At 41.6% G+C, this 20,001-nt stretch overlaps 2 protein-coding genes across 12 annotated transcripts in view; one reads left to right on the top strand and one right to left on the bottom strand.

Moving 5' to 3' along the window:
- Cntn1 (contactin 1) overlaps positions 1-20,001 on the bottom strand; it is a 305,299-nt gene that overhangs the window by 51,931 nt on the left and 233,367 nt on the right. For 6 of the 10 annotated variants that reach the window (NM_001439871.1, NM_001439872.1, NM_001439869.1 and 3 more), the window contains 2 exon segments: positions 1,689-1,838; positions 5,492-5,650. In NM_001439871.1, the coding sequence (NP_001426800.1) occupies positions 1,689-1,838; positions 5,492-5,650 (309 nt within the window). 10 annotated transcript variants of the gene reach the window in all.
- The window catches only part of LOC134479769 (uncharacterized), a 60,347-nt gene continuing 54,097 nt past the window's right edge, over positions 13,752-20,001 (top strand). The window contains exons 1-2 of one of the 2 annotated variants that reach the window (XM_087559857.1): positions 13,752-14,012; positions 18,680-18,801. In XM_087559857.1, coding sequence (XP_087415983.1) covers positions 13,954-14,012; positions 18,680-18,801 — 181 coding nt within the window. In that variant the 5' untranslated portion in view covers positions 13,752-13,953. The remainder of the gene's footprint in view (positions 14,013-18,679; positions 18,802-20,001) is intronic. The other variant, XR_015625890.1, reaches the window with a different exon arrangement.

The raw sequence follows: 20,001 nt of genomic DNA, 5'->3' as shown, positions 1-20,001 counted from the left end.
AATGCTTATTCAAACAAATCAAGTTTGATTTCTTGGTACGAAACTCTGTGGTCAAAACCACCAGTCAAGTCACGCTCTATTTGTTTTTCTTTGTTTCTGTGTTCAGTCATCACACAGAAGCCACCATTGCAACATAGGTGACATCTGAGAGAGCAGTGAATAAACCCAAGACCTGGCTATGCGGTCAGCCGCTCATACAGTTTCCATTTGGATTACTTCTTTCTCCTAGTGATTTTTTTTTTTTTTTTTGTGGTGTAAAGAAAACAGAACGTTTCGGGTCATTCGTAGGGAAATATATTAAATAAAAAAAAATTCTGGTGACATCTACCTTCATAATTAGGAGAGGAATTCGAGCTTCAATTAAGACTCTAGTCCAAATTTATGAAGAGGGTATGTGTTCAGAGCTATGCTTGAAAAGCTGTTTTGAAGAGAAAGCCCAGTTCACTGGAAGGTGAACCCCACACATCCGGATTTCAACTTTTGATCTTATGAGTATGGACCTCAGGTTAATGCAACTATCTGAAAGTCTCTGGCCAATTAATAAGCATTGGAATAGCACTTCAAAACAAACCAGGGATTTTAATATTTTCTTTCTTTTGTCACTATCAACGTTTATTTGACAACGCTGCAGAAAGCTACATAGATCTGTAAACCTTATTGATGGTAGTCCTCATGTCATTAAAACTGTATAGAAATATAGACAGTGGCTCACTAATGGCAGACCTCGTGACACTAGAACTAATAGTTCTATTTGGGAATTGGGCCAAGGAACTGGGGCAGCCAAAAATATGGGTAGGTGACATTAAGAGACGACAGCAGAATTTGAATGTCAGCCAATCATCTTTTTAAAACTTTTAACTCAAATAAAACTCTGATTTTTGGCTTGGAATGTCAAAATAAATGAATTCAGTGAACCAGGAAAAAAAGTTTTTTTTTTATATATACACGGCATAATAAATGGGAGAAATGTCATTAGAATCGGAACAACGTTTTGCTTTGGAAACATGGGGTAAAGAAAGAGTGGAGAATTTCTTAAAATAGAGGGGACCTAAATGGGATGGGTATTTGCAGAAAGTTAGAACTGGTTGAACTGTTTTGAGAACGTAGTTAGAATGACACCTAGAGTTAAGAGAACATACATTCAGTGCCATGATTCTGTGAATCTTCACTGCCTCCTTTGTTTCCAGACCCTTCTGCTCTCTACCCCATGCCTCCATGCCCTAGTCAAATGGGTATTCAGCTGTAAATGCCCCTGTGAGAAACCAAAGTGGAGAAAACCCCAAACCACGAAATCTTTTTAATCCAGTGTCTCCCTTGTTAAGACCCACAGTTTACATTGAAAACTATAGATTTTACATACAAGCATTATTTGCATAATCTCTGGTGGAATAAGCTGAGAAAATATAAAATTTATAGAGTTTATATAATTAATGTAGGTGGTACATTAATTATATAAACTCTATAAATTTTTAAAATGTGCATAGCAAAGAACAACGTAGATAAATTTTTATAGATTTTTATATCATTCATGTAGGAGATATATTAATATTTTCTTTTTGTTGTTTTTGGCGACACACACATTTCTAGATGAGCCACTGATTGCAGACAATATTTCCTAATACAATCTGGTATATGTTAACGTGATATTGTATTGTGACATTATGAAAATTTCAGATCCTTGCACATACCAGCGCCATCGGTTTTGATCCTGTTTGAGGGTATGCTGGGCTCTCCAGTCCCCAAAGTATTGGTTGCTACCACTCGAAATTCGTATTCCATCCATGGGATCAAATCGACTGCTTTTGCTGACTCCATGTTTCCTTCAATGATTGGGGGATCTAAATAAAATTAACGTAAATTAGTAGGTGACTAAATCTGGTCATTTTCACTCTCTTAGAGAGTTGGCATGTGTATTCTGGGTTGACAATAAACAAAAATCTAGTAATGGCAAATACCATCTTGAAGGGAATGAGACATCATTCATAACAAACTAGAAAGGTTGTGTGTGTGTGTGTGTGTGTGTGTGTGTGTGTGTGTGTGTGTGTGTGTGTGTGATCTGCCTGTCTAGAAAGCCTTACATGGGGGTTAGAACCCTGCACCTCTGCAAAGTCACCATCTCCACCCTGGTGCTAATCCATAGGCTACACTTTTACTAGCAAAAAGCCATTTTCTTGGAGCAGAAGCTAGGATGGTTTCCTAAGGCAAACATTGGGTGAAGTAGTATAGTCCACAGGCAGCAAATGTTTTTATGCTCGAGATAAAAATAACACTGAATAATGTTGTTCATAGGGTTTATGAACTTGCGTCATCCCGAGCTAGGCTTACATGTGCTGTAATAAATTCTCAGCATTCCGGCTACTCACGACAGATAGCAAATTATCCTTAAGGTATGATCTTAGCTTGCCTACTTAACTGAGAGATGATAAAAATACACAACCAAGAGAGGCCCACACCTCAGTTTAAGCTTGCTTCAAACATTTCTACATGTTTTTAATGATTAGCCCACACACAAATGCACGTACGTACTTGCATAGTAGTTGGAGAATTTGTTTCTTTAGGCTTGCCTGTGACGCATCATGTTAATATTCGGGGAACCGTCATCTGCTCATTGCAGATCATAAACACCCAGCCTGTGAAGAGTTGCCGTCTAGTGTCCCCTGTCCCCTTTCACCTAACATGTCTTAGGTCCGGCTCAGGCCTCACCCTGTCTATGTCTTTCATTTCTAAACATGACTTTTGACCATTGTCCCATCACCTTGTCATAGCTTCATGAAAAGACTGAACATACGTTTTTTGACCTTCTGATTTGAAACTTTAAAATGTTGGCTTCCCATCTCTCTGTTTTTTATTTATTTATTTATTTATTTATTTATTTAGTCCTTGGGAGCTCTGGTTGTTGTTCTTATGTGGTTGCAATCCCCTTCAGCTCTTTCAATCCTTTCTCTAATTCCTCCAATGGGGGTCCAGTTCTCAGTGCAATGGTTTGCTGCTAGCATTCACCTCTTATTTGACATGCTCAGGCTGTGTCTCTCAGGAGACATCTATATCCGGTTCCTGTCAGCATGCACTTCTTAGCTTCATCCATCTTATCTAGTTTTGGTGGCTGTGTGTGTGTGTGTGTGTGTGTGTGTGTGTGTGTGTATTTGTTTCCCTCTTTTTTTATTTTTTCTCAATCTTTATTAAACTGGGTATTTCTTATTTACATTCTGTCTCTCTGTTTTAACTCTATCTCTGTATCTCCTATCTCCACTAGCATCCCCTTGAATAGAATCTGCACACATAAGGGCTTTCACTTCAGGTAAGGGAAAGATGACAAGTAAAGGTGCCGGTTGATACAAGATCTTCATCAGGTAAACGGGAAACAGAGCTGGTTGTTAGGTCTCTGAGCGGGACGGCACCTCCTTATTTGCTAGTCTCTTCTTTGACTATGAGCTGCCTACAACCAGAAGCCTGTACTGTGATACTGAAAAGATAGCCAAGAAGATGTCTTTGTCTAAATCCAGAACCTGGGTGTTACTTAAGATGGAGAAAGGGTCTCGGCAGAGTCTTTTTAAAAGAGGCTGAAATTCACTTGGAGATTTTTGTTTATAAGACAATTAGCTGTTATTTGCGGGACCCCTAAGATCAATGGGGGGTGGGGGGCTGAAGGGATACGACCCAGGCAACGAATGAACATGAGAAGTGCTTCCTGTCTCTACAAGACACTGGAAGAGGGCTGGGAAGGTAGCTCAGTTGACAGAGTGTTGCTAAATGTGCATGGGGTCCTGAATTCTGTCTCCACACATATGGAAACACTGTGTGTGGAGCTTGAGGTGGCTCGGCAGTTATAAGCACTTTTTGCTCTTGCAGGGCACCTGGGTTTGGCTCACCACACCCGCATAGTGGCTCACAACCATTTTTAACTCCAGTTACAGGAGGCAAGATGTTGCTTCTGACCTCTGTGGCAGCAGGCACACATGTGGTAGACTTACTTACATACATGTAGGCAAAACACGAATATACATAAAAACGAAACCTAAAAACTGAGAAACAAGGGGGCTGGATATATTGGAGCATGCTTATAATTGTAGCAATCAGGAAGCGGCTTAGCAGATCCCTCAGAATTGCTGGCCAGGTGACCAAGACTAGTTGATCAACCTCAGGTCGGGCAAGGACTCTGCTTCAAAAACAAGCTAGACTGCTCCCAAGGGAACACCATTTGAAACCGACCTCAGCCTTTTGAATTACAATGTAAAATCTGCCACTTGAATTACCAATGAATGTATTTAAAAACCTATAAAACTATATATATATATATATACATATATATATATATATATATATATATATTAGCTGGTTTTGTGTGTCAACTCGACACAAGCTGGAGTTATCACAGAGAAAGGAGCCCCCCTTGAGGAAATGCCTCCATGAGATCCAGATGTAAGTCATTTTCTCAATTAATGATCAAGGGTGGGAGGGCACAGGGAGGGTGATGCCTTCCCTGAGCTGGTGGTCCTGGGTTCTATAAGAAAACAGGCTGAGCAAGCCAGGGGAAGCAAGTCAGTAAGTAACATCCCTCAATGGTCTCTGCATCAGCTCCTGCTTCCTGACCTGTTTGAGTTCCAGTCCTGACTTCCTTTGGTGATGAACAGCGATGTGGAAGTGTAAGCTGAGTAAACCCTTTCCTCCCCAACTTGCTTCTTGGACATGATGTTTGTGTAGGAATAGAAACCCTGACTAAGACATATAGTAAAATGTAAAATAATCCTAATTGTATTCTAAAACATACTTTTATACCTATATACCTACTGATAAGCATTGCTCTTACCGCAAATCAAAGAAGTTTCCTTTTGCAGAGAAAGGAAAGAGACTATTACCAAAACAAGCTCGATTGCTTATAATTCAGAGAATTATTGGTTGCAGGGAGCCAAGCCCCTGTAATACATCTACAACACAAACCCTGCAGCAAAAACTCAGGGAATATCGAGGGAGAAGGTGTAGAGAGATTTTTTTTAAGAACTAGAGTACCAGTCGGCTAACTGTGAATTTGTGTCTCCTATAAATGACTAGGAAACTTCACCCATGTTACCTTGGCATAGCTGCCCAAGCAAGATCTGCACAATGACAATACCAGTAGACATGCTAATGTGGAAAGGAAAAGTCTCATGGGACCCCATGCTAGGCAAAGAGCTTCATGCAACTAATTGTTGCTGGGAATGGAAGAGTTAGCTTCAACCGTGGAGTGCCTCCTAATTGGTTATCCAGTACAAATATCTGGCTGTGGGATCATATGCATATAAGCAACACTAAACAAATGTAGTAGTTTGTATTCATAAGTGTATACATAACCATACTAATAAAAGTAAAAGAGTCCATCAATTTGAGCAACTGAGAGGGTCATGGGAGGGATTGGTAAAAGGGACATAGGAAGACTTGGAGGAAGATAAAATTATAATTAGAAGAAAAAAACCCTGTGGAAACATGAACACATTGAATAGACATGTAAACTCACCCGTCTTTGCGTCTTTCCAGTCATCTGAGAGAATCGTCTTGGTCTGGATAGTGTATTTAGAGATAGGGCTGTGATTGTCTGAACCACGGCTCCAAGTCAGTGCCACAGAGGTAGCTCTGATGTCTTCTATTCTCAGGCCACCTGGAGGGCCTGGGGGGCCTGGGATGAAAATGTGGGTAACACATCAGTGAGTCTCAGTTGGTGAATTAAACATAATCAAGAAGAGAGTGCTTAGAAACAATGTCGTCTGTGGAGACACTCTTCTCGCAAAGTGAGGCGATAAGACATGATGGCATAGCCCGTGTTTATTCCCACTTAATTATTTCACTTGCCTACTTGTGGAAGGCAATAGACGCTGCCATTAAAAATAGCAGTGGGCTGGCAGGATGGCTCCACAAGTAAAGACATTAGCCATCAAGCCCGATGACCCGAGTTCAATCTCCAGGAAACACATAACTAAAAGAGAGAACTGGCAGAAGTTGTCCTCTGACCTTCAGGGGCCTGCTGCTTCTCCCAAATAAATAAATAAATAAATAAATAAATAAATAAATTTATAATGTATAAATAAAAAACAACACCTTACTCATGATACAGGCGAAATTATTTGACACAAAAAAATGTACATTTCTTCAGCAAGACCAGTGCATATCATAGTGCACTGAACGCCCACTGGATGCATGAAGGACACGTTCAATTCAAATATGAGACTATTCCGCTCAGTGTTCCAACTCTGTTTCTCAAGATGGAGTAAATACCTCTTTGCAACCTACAGGCTGTAACGTTGACCATAACGATCACGTGTGCAATCTATTGTGCTTGGATTTCTGAGCATCGTTTTATATACTATTAATGTCATGTCAGTTAGAGCAATAAAACAAGTCACATTAAGAGGGATATCTGTCCCTATGTGAAATATAGGTGAAATATAGTTGAAGCTAATTCTCCTTTACATACTCTGAATATACCATATTAGAGGTTGACAAGTCTCAGGACTCAAGACATGTGGCTGCAGAACATAAACAGGGCTCCACAGGCACAACATTCCATGAAAGTCACGTGACCTCTTTATTCTCCAAAGCGACGATGCCATGATGACAGTGGAGACATTTCCACATCTCTGATTTGAAAAACTTGAAATGGAGCACTAATGTGATACGTAGAGGAAAAGCTGTCCAATATCAGCAAATGGGATTCAAGATTCTTCTCTTTCGGGTCGTGAGATTTTTTCTTCTTAGAAAATGAGGCCCAGGGAGGTATTTTAAGTAATAAAATAGCAGCCATTGCTTGTAGTTAAAATCATTTCAGTTAAAGGACATCTCGCTCAGATATTCAGAAAATATCTTCACATAGCTCTGCCTGTACCACAAAGTTATCTTTAACATATCAAATACAGCAATCAGCTCTTTGCTTAAGTCACATTTTTTTTTAATACTGACTTGTGCTAAAGCACACATCCGTCTTTATCTTTTGGCTAGTACCCTCCTTCTGTTTTGTCAATTGAGCATGGAGCCTTGGTAGCTTTTCCTGCATCTGGAATGTGGTTTTACAGAGAATGGGTGACATCTCATAGCTTTATCAATCTCAAGGGAGAAAGTATTTTGTGTCAATAAACATGAGACACACCCTGTTGTTGGAAGTAAATTTTATTCCTTATAGTGGTACATAGGAGTACAATAAAGGCGGATGAACTCTTAAAAATTCATCATCTACAAGTGTGCTTTCATTAAATGGTACGTAATCAAATGCAGATGTGCACAGAAATAGAGCACATTTGCTATTCAAAGAGAACATAACACATTTTTTTATGTGTACGAAATCAGACCAAAACATGGTACAGCTTGTTAACCAGACACATACAGGGTCGTTTCAAGTTAGATATTGAGTGTAGTGTTTCAGAGAATTGAGATAGAAAAGAAAGATGAAGGGAGAAAGGCATGATTTTTAAAGGAAGACAGGCTACAATGATGCATTCCATGTCTGTTGAGCGTTAAGGTATAGCAATGTTACAGGGAATTTAAGATACAACTCTCAAGGCTAGCTTTTACCTGCTCAGGTGAACCTCCTTTCCCTACTCTTTTTCTTTGGAATTCTTGGAGTTGCAGGTGAGCAACATTGTACACAAATCAGACAAAGTTGTGTGCATTAGTTCATTTACTAGGATCACTGTGCATGGTCATTCCACTGAGCTGTTCAGTGACTGAAAGACATTATTGAGCAAATACGTAACTGCCATTTGTCATGTTGCTCTCTCATGCACGCCTGGCTTGTGAAGTTTGTCTGTTGTTGACCACATGAAAGAATTGATCACAGCAGATGCCTATATTGTCATCGATAACGCGCTCTTCGAAAACACACTTCACGACCTTGAGAAATGATGTGTTAGCAAGAGGTACAAGTGAAGGAGGAGATGGGAGGGGGGGCCTAGCACCCTAAAACCCTTATGTGATACTATTCCCTTGTAAGACTTCATCTAATATAAGATGGAATTTTCTGCCTCGTAATCTCTTATTCTTCAGGTAGAGAACCTCAGCCTTCAATGGCTGTGCCATCTCTCCAGCTCTGTCACCTAGTTATGTCTTATATTTGTCTCCTCGATAAAAGTTTCACGGGGGCAGGGAATCATAATATTAAGAAGTTGAAACTTGCCAGTTAAAAGTAGGCATGCCTTTAAAATTCACACCCTAATCTAACTTAGGGTTTCTAAATCACGGAGCTCTCGTCTCCTATGCAAGATGGGGGTAATGCGAGTTCACCACTAGATTGGCATGTTGTGAGTGCAGTAACAACTCTGAAGAATTTCGTTCCAGGCAGGCCTGGTCCTCGGAACCCTCAGAAAACATCTGCTGTCATTATTCCTGCAAGGGCATTCTAGGAGGCAAAGCTCCTGAAAGCAGTAATTACTCTAACAAGAGATGCTCAATTATCCTCTTAAAGCAGTAGGGACTTCAGAAAAGAAAGTGGTTTCTTTGGCACTTGAAGGAAGTTAGAGGGTAGCTCCTGTCTCTGTAGACTTCTTCATGGCCTGAGCTGACCCCAGGCCAAGCCTGCTGCCTTTTCTCACAGGAGTGTTTGAGACAGTAGATGCTGATGCTGTGTGGTTAGTGTTTGGTCCAGAGGGACCGTGTTGTGGTAGGAAATGAGACAAAGAAGCACCAAACAGGCAGGGAAAGAGCTGTGCACTCTCCTGACTTTCTTGTCAATGGATGCTGGGGAGGAGGGGAAGAGGGGTGGGGATGGGGTTTGTACAGACTGCACATAACTGTCACCTTAAGGTCCCTCTCCTTTCTTTTCTTCCCGTTCCTTTCCTCTTGTCGCTGTATATTCGCCATAATTCCTTATGGGAAGAACTGACACCAGGAATAATTCAGGCAAATGGGCTATTTAAATATGTCACCACATATTTAGCATTTGTTTTTAAAGCCATCCTCATCCAGAAGATAATGATCCCTCTATGCAAATTTTCTTCTCAAAGTTACATCATCATGAAACATCAAGACTCATCCTCTGGAAGGGGACTTGGAATTTGAATGGTTTTATTCTTCACTTTGTTTCTTTCTCTTAATTATTAAAGATGTGAGGTCACTCCCCCCCCCAGGTTCATGGATAATCAATCCCAGAAGAGGGGAAAGTAATATTTTAAGAGCCAGAGGTCTGGGAAGACCAGGGCAAAAGAGTCATAGAATGTGCTCACGAACTCACAACAGCCTTGGTTGCCTGCACAAAACTAGCACAGGATCAAAACAGTCTACATTTCAACACTGAGGTGGGAGGGGCTCATCATTTCCACCAGTGGCTGGGAAGCTATGGAAACATGACAGATCCTGGGAGTGGGGGAGAGTCAGTTTTCTTCAAAGGTGTAACACCTGAGAGGTCAGTCATATACTCTACTGGGTGGCCCCACACCCATGAGTATATGGGCTGCAGAAATTAAAAGAGGGCCTGAGTTGGGAGGGAGAATCTTGGAGGAGTTAGGGGATGAATATGATAAAAATACATTGTATGCATTTGTGAAATTCTTAAAAAATTAATACAAATTATATTAGAGAAAAAAGGCTTAAGGTAGATGATGAACATATATATGACTACCTCTATCTAGCAAAGTCAAAGTCAAGTTAGTAGTTTTTCTTACCATCATTAAAGATTTTGGAAGATAAAACAGTAGTAAAAGAGTCGAAGGGAGGAAGGAAGGAAGGAAGGAAGGAAGGAAGGAAGGAAGGAAGGAAGGAAGGAAAACAGAAAAGAAGAAATGAAGGACAGATTGAAGTTAGTGAAAGCAGGTTTCTGTCTCATCCCTCTCCCCCTTCAACCACCTCACTGCCCTCTCTGGGCATCTGCACTGCATTTTTTTTTTGAGTTTATATGTCACATCCTGCCAGATGATGCCAGGACAGCATTGTGATGAGGCCCCTGCTTGCAGTACCAGAAAAAAAAAAAAAAAATGCCTGCTACTACCAGACAATGTGTTAGGACAATGGCTGCTTTGTAATGCTACAAAATCTAACCAGTACGGTCTGCTACTGTTTCAGTTTGGGCAATAGCAAGATGGCCATAAGTAGCAAACATCCTTTGTCATTGATTTCAAAAGAATGAACTTCCACTACACTTAGAATGAGGAAGGGGAATTTAATGAAGCTAAGAAACCTTTCTTGTTTAAGCATGAACATTCGCCCTTTCCTATCATGTGGTTTCTTTCTGAATTCTCATTCTTTGTTTTCTTATCTGGTCATTCAGGTTTCACCTCAGATCTAGATCATATTTAAAATGCCCACAGAGTTGACTCACATGCGTTTCCATGGTGATGTTTACAGACACTCAAAAACCTCAGAATAATCTCAAATATTTATTAGACTAGAAATTGACGCCCGTGGTTCTTTATGCCAACCACAACTAGAAGATATAGAGGGTGAACATAAGTAAGTCAGAGGTGTTTGTCCTTTGAAAACTATTGACAAAGTGACCATCCATGTATAATTATCTGAGAGCAACACACACATCCCTGAAATGGCTCCTGAGAGTTTTTCCAACCACAGATGCTGGGGTCGCTAAATGAAAGGACTAAATAATGTGTCATTGCTAAACATAAAACTGTCTAAGAAGGGTAACGTTCCTTCTTGAAAAAATATTATGAATTTTAAGTATGCATCTCTCAAATAAAGACAGCAGAAGGAATTTAAGCAGCCCCAGGAAGAATTTCGCCTTCAGGGTCAGTTCTCACTTTGGCCCCATCTTAATACAAGCCTCAACTTTTCTCCTGTAGAGGAAGGCCACAAAGGATCGAGGCAGGAGTCAAGACAATTTAATGTGGAAGCATACTTTGAAGACTCGGCCATCTTCCTGAATATCTTGCTACAAACACTGTCCAAGTTCACTTTCCAAACCCAGACTGTGCCCTCAGACTCTTGAAAGTCACGGTCCCTGGCTGATTGCAACTTCTTTTCAAGTGTCCCTCCACCGTATGAACAGCAGTGTGGTAAGCAAGTCGCTGGTCGTACGGCCTCGCCCAGCTTGCTTTCCGATTAAAATGTCTGGGGAATCAGACAGCAACACCTTTTTTTTTTTAAACCTGCTTTAATAAATTAAACAGTCCACGTACCAGCAGCACGCCTGTTTTATATGACACCGGTTCTTCTTAGCTTTTGCAGGTAAGGAGCTAATAATCTCAAAGAAAAACAGGACCGGAAAAGTGGGGCTTTCACTGGGCTACTTTTAGATGCCCTAGATTAGTTTGCTAGGCGTTGCTTTCAGGTGTTAGTGAAGCTATGCCAGGATTGTAAAACCCCTCAGCTCAAAGCATGTTAACGAGTCTCAAACATCCTCTAAGAACTAGGATGGTGAGTGGAATCGCAGAAGTTACAAGGATGAGTTAATTAGTCAAATCTAGTATCCCATTTTGAGGGGGAGGGGCTGTCACACAAAAGGTGAGGGTCCCGATCACCAGGTTGGAGGCAGGCTGGCACAGACGGGGAGAAAGGGGTCCACCATGTTTTTCTCTCCATCTTTTCTCTTTTTACCTGCAAGAGGAAAGATTCATGCTGAAGGGAGTGTCTAGATGCTCAATTCTGGGCAGGAAATCAGTTGCTTAGGGACAGGCCAATTTTCCTTGACAGGTGCCATCAAGACTGAAGAGCTATCAATTTACAAAAGGTGCTTGTCCAAAGGAGAGAGACTGATGCCACTGGAATTGGTCCAGTGACGCCCTCCGTTCCTATAAAGCACTAACTGAAACTCTGAAGCGCAAGAGTGATAACGGGAATTCCTTAAACCAAGCAGAGCTTTACATCCAAACCCAAAAGAAAGGTGACAGAAGGAACAGGGCAGGAGCAGAGAAAAGAAAAGTGGGAGCTCTGGGATTCTAAATTTCATTCTGTCGGACTCTACTCACTAACAGTTGTGTGCCGAAGGCTTGTGACTACAAAAGAGACAATGGTGATCAATTTTAGATTTAACTTATAATAAGAAGTATTCACAAAAATGTATTTTAGTATTCCCTTCTGTAAATTTAGCACCCAATGCCCACTGACTGGGCATCCTGAGGACTTAGGTTCTCAATAGGAGGAGTGGTCACCTAATGTCTGTTGGCTGATACTGAAGGTCAGAGCTTTCCCATTGCCGAATACCAAGCTTTTTAATAATTGCATATGCATATAATATATATGTATATTAATGTAGCTTTATAATTCTTTGTAAGGTTTGGGCAGTTGGTATTATTGCAGACTTGCTTCTCTGTGATTTCTGGTGAGAAGTGTAGACAAAGAGGTCCGGAGCCAGCCACACAGGGCGTGTCCTCCACACAGAGGTACCTTTGTGTACTTGTAGGTTGTTTAAACCCAAAGCATCAGAGGAACCTAACAATTCCCATCAGTTACAGTCACTGAACTTGGAGAAATTCTTGAAAGGCAGATGAAGCTTTCTTCTGTTGAGCCGCTAGGAATGCTGGGAGCTGCTTCTCAGATGCACGTTCTTCAAGGTCATGAAACCTAAGTTCCCATATCCACAGAGGACACCTGCCCTCTGGTTTGCCAGAAACAATTTCTTACTGATAATTGAGGGAATTCAGAAGATGTATATACCCTTTTATTTTTTTTGTTATACTCAATCTGTAAAATTCTACATATTTGTGGAATACAATACAATATATATTGCATATATATTGTATATATATTGTATATTGTAATATGGTACTCACAGAAGGTAAGTGTGTCTACCACTACAACACATATTTACCTCTTATTTATAGAGGAAACACTTGAAGTCTTTCTAAGTTTCCAGGGATACACACAGCCCAGGATGTGTTGCTATATTTTTGCTCTCAAAATTGTAACAACAGAACAAACAGTTGAGCCCCATTCTTCGATCTAACTTTAACAGGACACACTCCTCACCCTCTAGGAAGACTGTGCCTGGTGCGTTTCTTCTCACATTCCTACCAAGCTCTCACAATGAATATGTACTTAAAAAAATAATACTACTTCTTAAAACTAGGTAGATTTCTAAAAAAAAAAAAAAAACTAGTTGAGTTTAAAGTTTTCCTACAAGGCCATCCAGAGACTGCCCCACCTAAGGATCCATCTCATCTGCGGACACCAAACCCAGTCACTATTGCTGATGCCAAGAAGCACTTGCTGACAGGAACCTGGTATAGCTGTCCCTTGAGAGGCTCTGTCAGAGCCTGACCAATACAGATGTGGATGCACACAGCCAATTATCAGACTGAGCAAGGGGACCCCAATGGAGAAGTTAGGGCAAAGACTGAAGGATCTGAAGGGGTTTGCAATCCCGTAGGAAGAACACCAATATCAACCAACCAGACCCCCCAGAGCTCCCAGGTACAAAACCACCAAAGAGTACACATGGGGGAACCCATGGCCCCAGCTGCATATGTAGCAGAGGATGGCCTTGTAGGGCACCAATGGGAGGGGAGCCCCTTGGTCCTGTGGAGGCTCGATGCCCCAGCATAGAGAAATGCTAGGGCAGTGAGGCAGGAGTATGGGGGCAGGTGGGGAGGAACCCTCATAGAGGCAGGGGGATGGGGAAATGGATAGGGGGTTTGTGTAGGGGAAACTGGAAAGGGGGACAACATTTTAAATGTAATGACCAAATTTTTATAATCAATTTAAAAAAAACAGTGACAACTGGAAAAAGTAAAGTTTTCCTGCAATATGGTTATTCTTGAGTGAATACCCATGACTTCTGGAGCTCTAGAATGGTGCTTCGGGAACAATAGGCTGGTGCTCCATGGTTACTCCCATGGGTGAATGCCAATGCTCTTTGAAACACGAGGATGGCGCTCCAGGAGTGACCTGAGGGATGTGCACAAATATCCATTCCTGTCTTTAGGTTGCCCTGGGCCACAGTGTGACTAATGGCTGACAGAGAGCACTAGGTGTTAGCAACTGGGGTGATTTATTTCTTGGGAAACAGGAACTTGGGATTTATGCTCAAATCTGCAGTCACCTGTGAGAATGCCATGTCCAGTAAACCTCGGAATGGAAATGCATGGAGACAGGGAGGAGTCTGAGAAGTAAGTCTTACTGTCCTGTTCTAACAGGAAGTCCCAACCAAAAGTAAACTTCACGTTGTTGGGACCTATGGTTCACTTTGAGAGAGAAGGGAGGGTGTCGGCTGTGAAAAGGATGATTTGGAGACACCAAGAGAACTTCAAGAGTCAATTGTCAAGCCTGTTAACTATACTTCCTTTCCTCAGAGCAGATTCACTTAATCCCAGTGATAGTTACTAGGGTTACAGGATCCAGGGCATTAAGCCTGCCGCTGTAGCTCTCCACACTGGTAAGCAGGTAAAAAACCTTTTCTAACTCTCCTCCCTGTCTTTGTGTAGCTAGGAGGCAATGGGAGAACTACTTATTTTCTAAGGGGCAGGGGCACGGACAGAGAGGCGGGTAGGAGGCTGGCATCCTACATGCAGATGGCATCTCCAGGACAGAAATGTGTTTTTCTTTGGAGAGTGTCTAAGACTTCAACTAAGACTCCACAAGAGAACATGTTTTTGCTTGAAAGGGACTTTTCATCAATCAAGATTTCCCATAGATAAATTTCAATAATAAAGCTGATTCTTCGGTTCAAGAAAATAAGGGAGGTGGTGTTTATGAAAGTATCATTTTAAATAACCTGATATTGTCCTACTTATCTTAGTTTGAGATTATTAATAACTCACAACACTTGAGAGAATACTTTGATTATGTTTACACATAATGCATGTATGAAAGATTGTGTCTCAAATAGAGATTAACAGTTCAGAAGTACCCTGTCTGATTGGTTCGTTTGGGGAAGTTAAATATAAAGGAAAGACAGGTGAATTCAGTAGTTGAATTTGGAACATCAACATCCACCCTGTTCTGGTGTTATTATAAGGTAATAGTTGAGAAACTTTTTAAAATTTCTTTTGTCAACGAAATAATATTAATACTCCCATCACAGAAACTTTGTGAAGAGTGTGTGGGTGTGGGGGAAATTTTATATGAGAGCCCTGTAGATTTATTAGTACATTGTAATTTAAAACAGTTTAAATCTCCCTCTCCCTCTCCCTCTCCCTCTCCCTCTCCCTCCCCCTCCCCCTGCCCTCTCCCTCCCCCTTCCCCCCCTTCTCCTCTCTCTGTAGTAGAAAGAGACTTTTTTTGTTATGGCTGTTGTTAAGGTCTACCATTGGTTGGCCTGGAATTCACAAACCAGAGCATGCAGGCAGTGGACCCCAGGGACCTACCTCTACAGCATTGAGATAACAAACACAATATCCCAGCCCTGGATCTTTAAAATGTAGGTCCATGAGATTGAACTGAGATTCTTAAAAGCCACACCGACTGAGTTTTCTCCTTCCTGCACTTTAAATGCTTATGTTTAAAGAACTATTTTTTAGTTGCATGTATGTTGCATGCCTGTGAATGGTTTTATGTGTGATGCTGTTTTGCCTGAGGAGGATAGATATGTCAGACCTCCCTTGAACAGGAGTTCTAAGATGTTAAGGCCCAATTAACAGGGATTCTGGGGTTCAAACTCAGGTCTTCTACAAGAACAATAAGCCCTCTCACCGGCCGATACATATTTCCAGCCTCATGATTTTAAACTGTGGGAATTATGTGTTACAAGCAATACAAAACAAAACAAAACTTTCCAGGAAAGCACAGCTCACCAAAAGCTGACCAGTTTTTCAAAGACAGAAATGGAATGTAAGTCATTTTTCTTTCGACTTTCACTAAGAAATACAATTTCCTATCCTTAATGCATTTTAAATCACTGTAGTACTTAGAAAAGTCCTACTTTTTCCTTGAGATTTTGAAAAAAAAATATAAAATAGAACTGTAGGTTCTACTTTTAAACAAGAAGGCATTTTCTGCATCCCATATTTATTCTGACCAGATTCATATTCATTTCAAAGTTGAGTGTTAGTAGGAACTGCTGTGGGGAGTAGCTGGTCTTAGTAGCATCTCCTGGTCCTGAATTAGTTGATTCTGAAACAAAAGGGAAATGCTTAATTTCTGGGCCGGCTTCGCTATTAATAACTGGTGGTGCAGCGTGGTTTAGCATGGAGCTGGGTCAAAATGCTTCAGAATGGCGCCGAGTTGGTCTTCCTTCTAGCCAGTGTGGGCAGCAACGGCCATTTCGCTTTCTCAGTCCTGCAAGACTAGTGAGACACAACCTTCATTCTGTCTCTGTGGCAAGATTTCCTTGGCCAAAGAAAGTGGAAAATTCAGGCCATCCAAGTATCTGAGGTGAATATGTATTTTTCTGCCCCAAATACTTGAAAAGCTGCCTCCTTGGCTTCACTCTGGCTATCTAGACACGGATCCTTTCGCCTTCCCATGTTTATCCATTGTCTAGGTCTCTACCCATGCATGACCTCCCCCCTCTCTCATCTCTCCCTCCCTCCCTCTCCTCCCTCCCTCTCCCTCTCTCAACGCCTGCATATGCACACATGAGTATGAAATTGCATTTACTCCTGCATTCCTCATTTGACATATGTGTAACATGAAAACTTCTCTGCCCGCTCTTCCGAAGTTCCTGGTGAGTAAACGGATTTAGAAGTACCTTTGAATTAATTTTGGCCTGCCACTCCTTAATTACAATTTTAGCATAAATCCACACTTGCATGTTTAAGAATGATAAATCAGTGGTAAGACAGTCTAGAGTACAACTGAATATTTATGCCAAAGACCACAGAAAGTTAATTTCTGACTTAGCTCAAAGAACTCAACGAACTTTAAAAGACTTTGAGCAGCATCTGCTGCCTACACTAATATACGGGGTTGGTGATTTTTCCCTTTAAAACCCCAAATAACGCAAATGGTGGTGACTTAATTTGGTCCTGATGAGCATTATCATGGTTGATTTTGGTGGCCACAATCGCAAAGCCTCTAGGGTTGTCTGAGAAGGTTTATCCAGGTCAGGCTATTGAGGTGGGCAGATCTACCTTCACTGAAAGCTGCACCGTCCCACGGTTGTAAAAAGAGCTGAGCACCAGTATTCATGGCTCTCTTCTTCCTGGCTGGGGACGCATGGTGACACTGCATGGCCTCATTCTCCTGCCACTGGGCCTTCTGTGCTTGATGATATGACCTTCCCACCACAATAAACTGTACCCTGGACCTGCAAACCAAAATTACCCCTCCCCCTTTCAATGTTGCTTTTATTTTTGTTACAGGAAGGGAAAAGTAACGGATAACTAATAAGACTAGGTCTACTAATCCCCATGGTGCTTTAAAGATATCCACAGGGATGGCTCACAACACTCACTCATTCACTCACTCACTCAATGAAGTAACCTGAAATGCCCCCACGGCTTGTAGCTAGGGTTCTTCAGGGCTTGGTCACCAAGTTCTGATGCTATTGGAGGCAGTGAATGAGACTCTCTGGAGGCAAAGCCCAGTGAAAGGTAGGTAAGTTACAGGGTCAGGGCTTGAGAGGTATGGGGGCCTCAGCCCAGGTCTCTTTGCTACCACTTGCCCTGATGTGTGCAGGATGCCTCCTCTCCTGCACCCTGGAGTGGTTGGTACTCTGCCTTGCAAAAGTCCAGACGATAAACCCAACCGGATCCTAGACTGAAGTATGTGAGATCCGGAATGAGACTAGGTTCTCCTGCTTCAGTTGTCAGGCAGCTAATGTTGTATAAGTGTCACAAAGACACAAAAGCTTTTAGTAGTCATCCTAGGGCCAATTTTTGTGCTTAGTCTGAAGTATCTAAGTGCAATACATTTTTTTTTAAAAATTAGTATAATGCAATTCTCGCCTGTAAAGCTGGAACTAGTAAGCAGTTTATAAACACTTTGACTATGTCACACATACCCTTGGAGAGTGGAGTACACCCAGGATAGCTGAAATCCTTGGTGACTATGTATTGTCGGCACAGTGCAGTATGTCAATGAAGAAAGCCTTAGCCCCATGGGAGTGGCAGAGCCTCCCCAGGACTTAGAAGGATGACGAAGCCTTCTACCAGTCAGAGATCAAGCATTAACAATGGGGACAGAGTTATCCATTGGAACATTCTCTTCCCAAATGTACTGCTCCTGAATGAAGGCTGCTACTACCAAGATCAACTCACCCCACCTCCCTGTTCTGCTACATGCCATAACTCTGCCTCCCTGTGTAACTCTGTGTAATCAAGCCTGTGCTGCTTTTCCCTTAGAGAGCCCAGAATACCTAATCCAGCTCTTCTCGGTACGAGTGTCTGTCCTTTCTTCATTTCCCTCTCTGCTCCTTAGTCAGGGTTCCTGGACCCAAGCTGTGTAAGAACACACCCCAAACCTCTGCTTCAGGGTTGATTCGTGAGTTGTTTCTTTCACGACATTGTATCGTTTCTAATTCATGTCAACATCTTTCTTATAAAAACAACGTTCAGTGAGGCAATCCAGAAACAACTTCAATGCTATTATACCAGGAACGCTATTATTTTCTAGAACCATCTTGACATTTACGCTTGTGCTCCAGCTGAGAGATTTGCTCATCTTTCTCTTTCACTTGTTTCTTTCACTTTTGTTTTTGCTTCATTGGTTGGTTGGTTTCCTTGTCACTGAGAGACACTCTTAGGATGAGTGGCTCTGTGATCAGGTTTCTAAAGCTAATCTTGTCTTATTTTCTGTGACAATATTTAACTAAAACTATACTACTGTAGATCAGACCAGTCAGCCTTTCATCTGCACTCCATTTATTTATTCTTGTCCCCTGCCTCCTGCCTTCCAGGGCAAAGCAAATGGCTTCGGAGTCCCTCCAACATCACCAGCAACTGTTCAAGTGCCATCGAATGAAGTCTGCTTGTGTTTCATTTGACAAATTGGAGGAAAGGCCAGTATTATCTTTTCAAAGTATGTGTTTCAAATTACCACCAAGGCACACTTCATGAACAATCTGATGTGATTGGCAAAGTAACTACCACGAATTTGCTAGTACAAAACCCCTGAACACACAGTCGTCTTGGTGGATTGTTTCATGTACAGACTTGGCATTCTAGGTCATTTTAATATACCGGTGCCACAGGATGCTATGAACCAATGCTTCCCATAATTTATATAAGCATGTATTTAATAGTTACTTAAAGAAGATATTGGTAAGTACAAGGCTGGCAGGAGAAAAGAACTGTAGGGCAGGGACAGAGGCTTGAGTAACTTCTCAATTCTGCTCACCAAACTCCAAGCCCTGCCCCGCATTTGCCATGTGTGAGGTTGACTAGATCTATACCCCCTTAGGAGGCAGGTTAGTGGCTGTCACCTCAAGAATTGCTGCACACTCTCTATCCGTCTTTATTACACTTCTTGATATCTCTATTGCACTTCCTAGGTCCAGTGATTTAACATTTCCGTTATGTGATGATTCTAGATTCACAAGAAACTATGAAAAATCAGAAAGTTGTAATCCTTCCCTCTCCCACCAGGATGACAGTTCATAAAACTAAAGTACAATGTCCCAACTCAAAACTGACATTGATACAATCCTTGGGCCTCATTCAGAGGGCGTGGCCTCACACGGTCTGTGTGCTTCTCGGCACACATGTTTCATTCCGTTCAGTTTCGCCTCCTATGTGCTCATGTGACCACTCCCCCTGTCAAAACATGCAGCAGCTTGGCCATAAGACTGCTGGTGTTGCATTCACAAAACCAGGGACACCGGTCACTCTCAGTTACCCGCCTCTTAAAGTATTAATATATTCAGTTTAAAGATGCTAAATAAGCAGTACAAGTCCTTTAAAGATGAATCCTGTCACCACATACCTATAGTTGAATTGTACTGCACTGCATTTCTTTAACCATTCAATGACTAAAGGCAAGGTAAGTTGTTTCCAGGTTTTAGTATTATAAATGAAGATGGTATGGACATTTATATACATATTTTGATGTCTCTATGTGTTCAACTATTGATGGTGTTGATTTTCTCATAATATATGCATGTTTTACATGCATACTCAGTTTTTTCTTTGTCTATGGGATAAGCACCTCTAGTGTGTAGTGGCCAGATCTTGTGGTGAGATCATCCATATTCTCTGAGGCACTGTCTTCCGCATAGCTGCT

Source organism: Rattus norvegicus, chromosome 7 (genome assembly GCF_021556685.1).
Source record: "Rattus norvegicus strain SHRSP/BbbUtx chromosome 7, alternate assembly SHRSP_T2T, whole genome shotgun sequence".
Lineage (NCBI taxonomy): Eukaryota > Metazoa > Chordata > Mammalia > Rodentia > Muridae > Rattus > Rattus norvegicus.
Note: the sequence above shows the minus strand (reverse complement) of the source record. Positions and strands in the feature narration are given on the sequence as shown.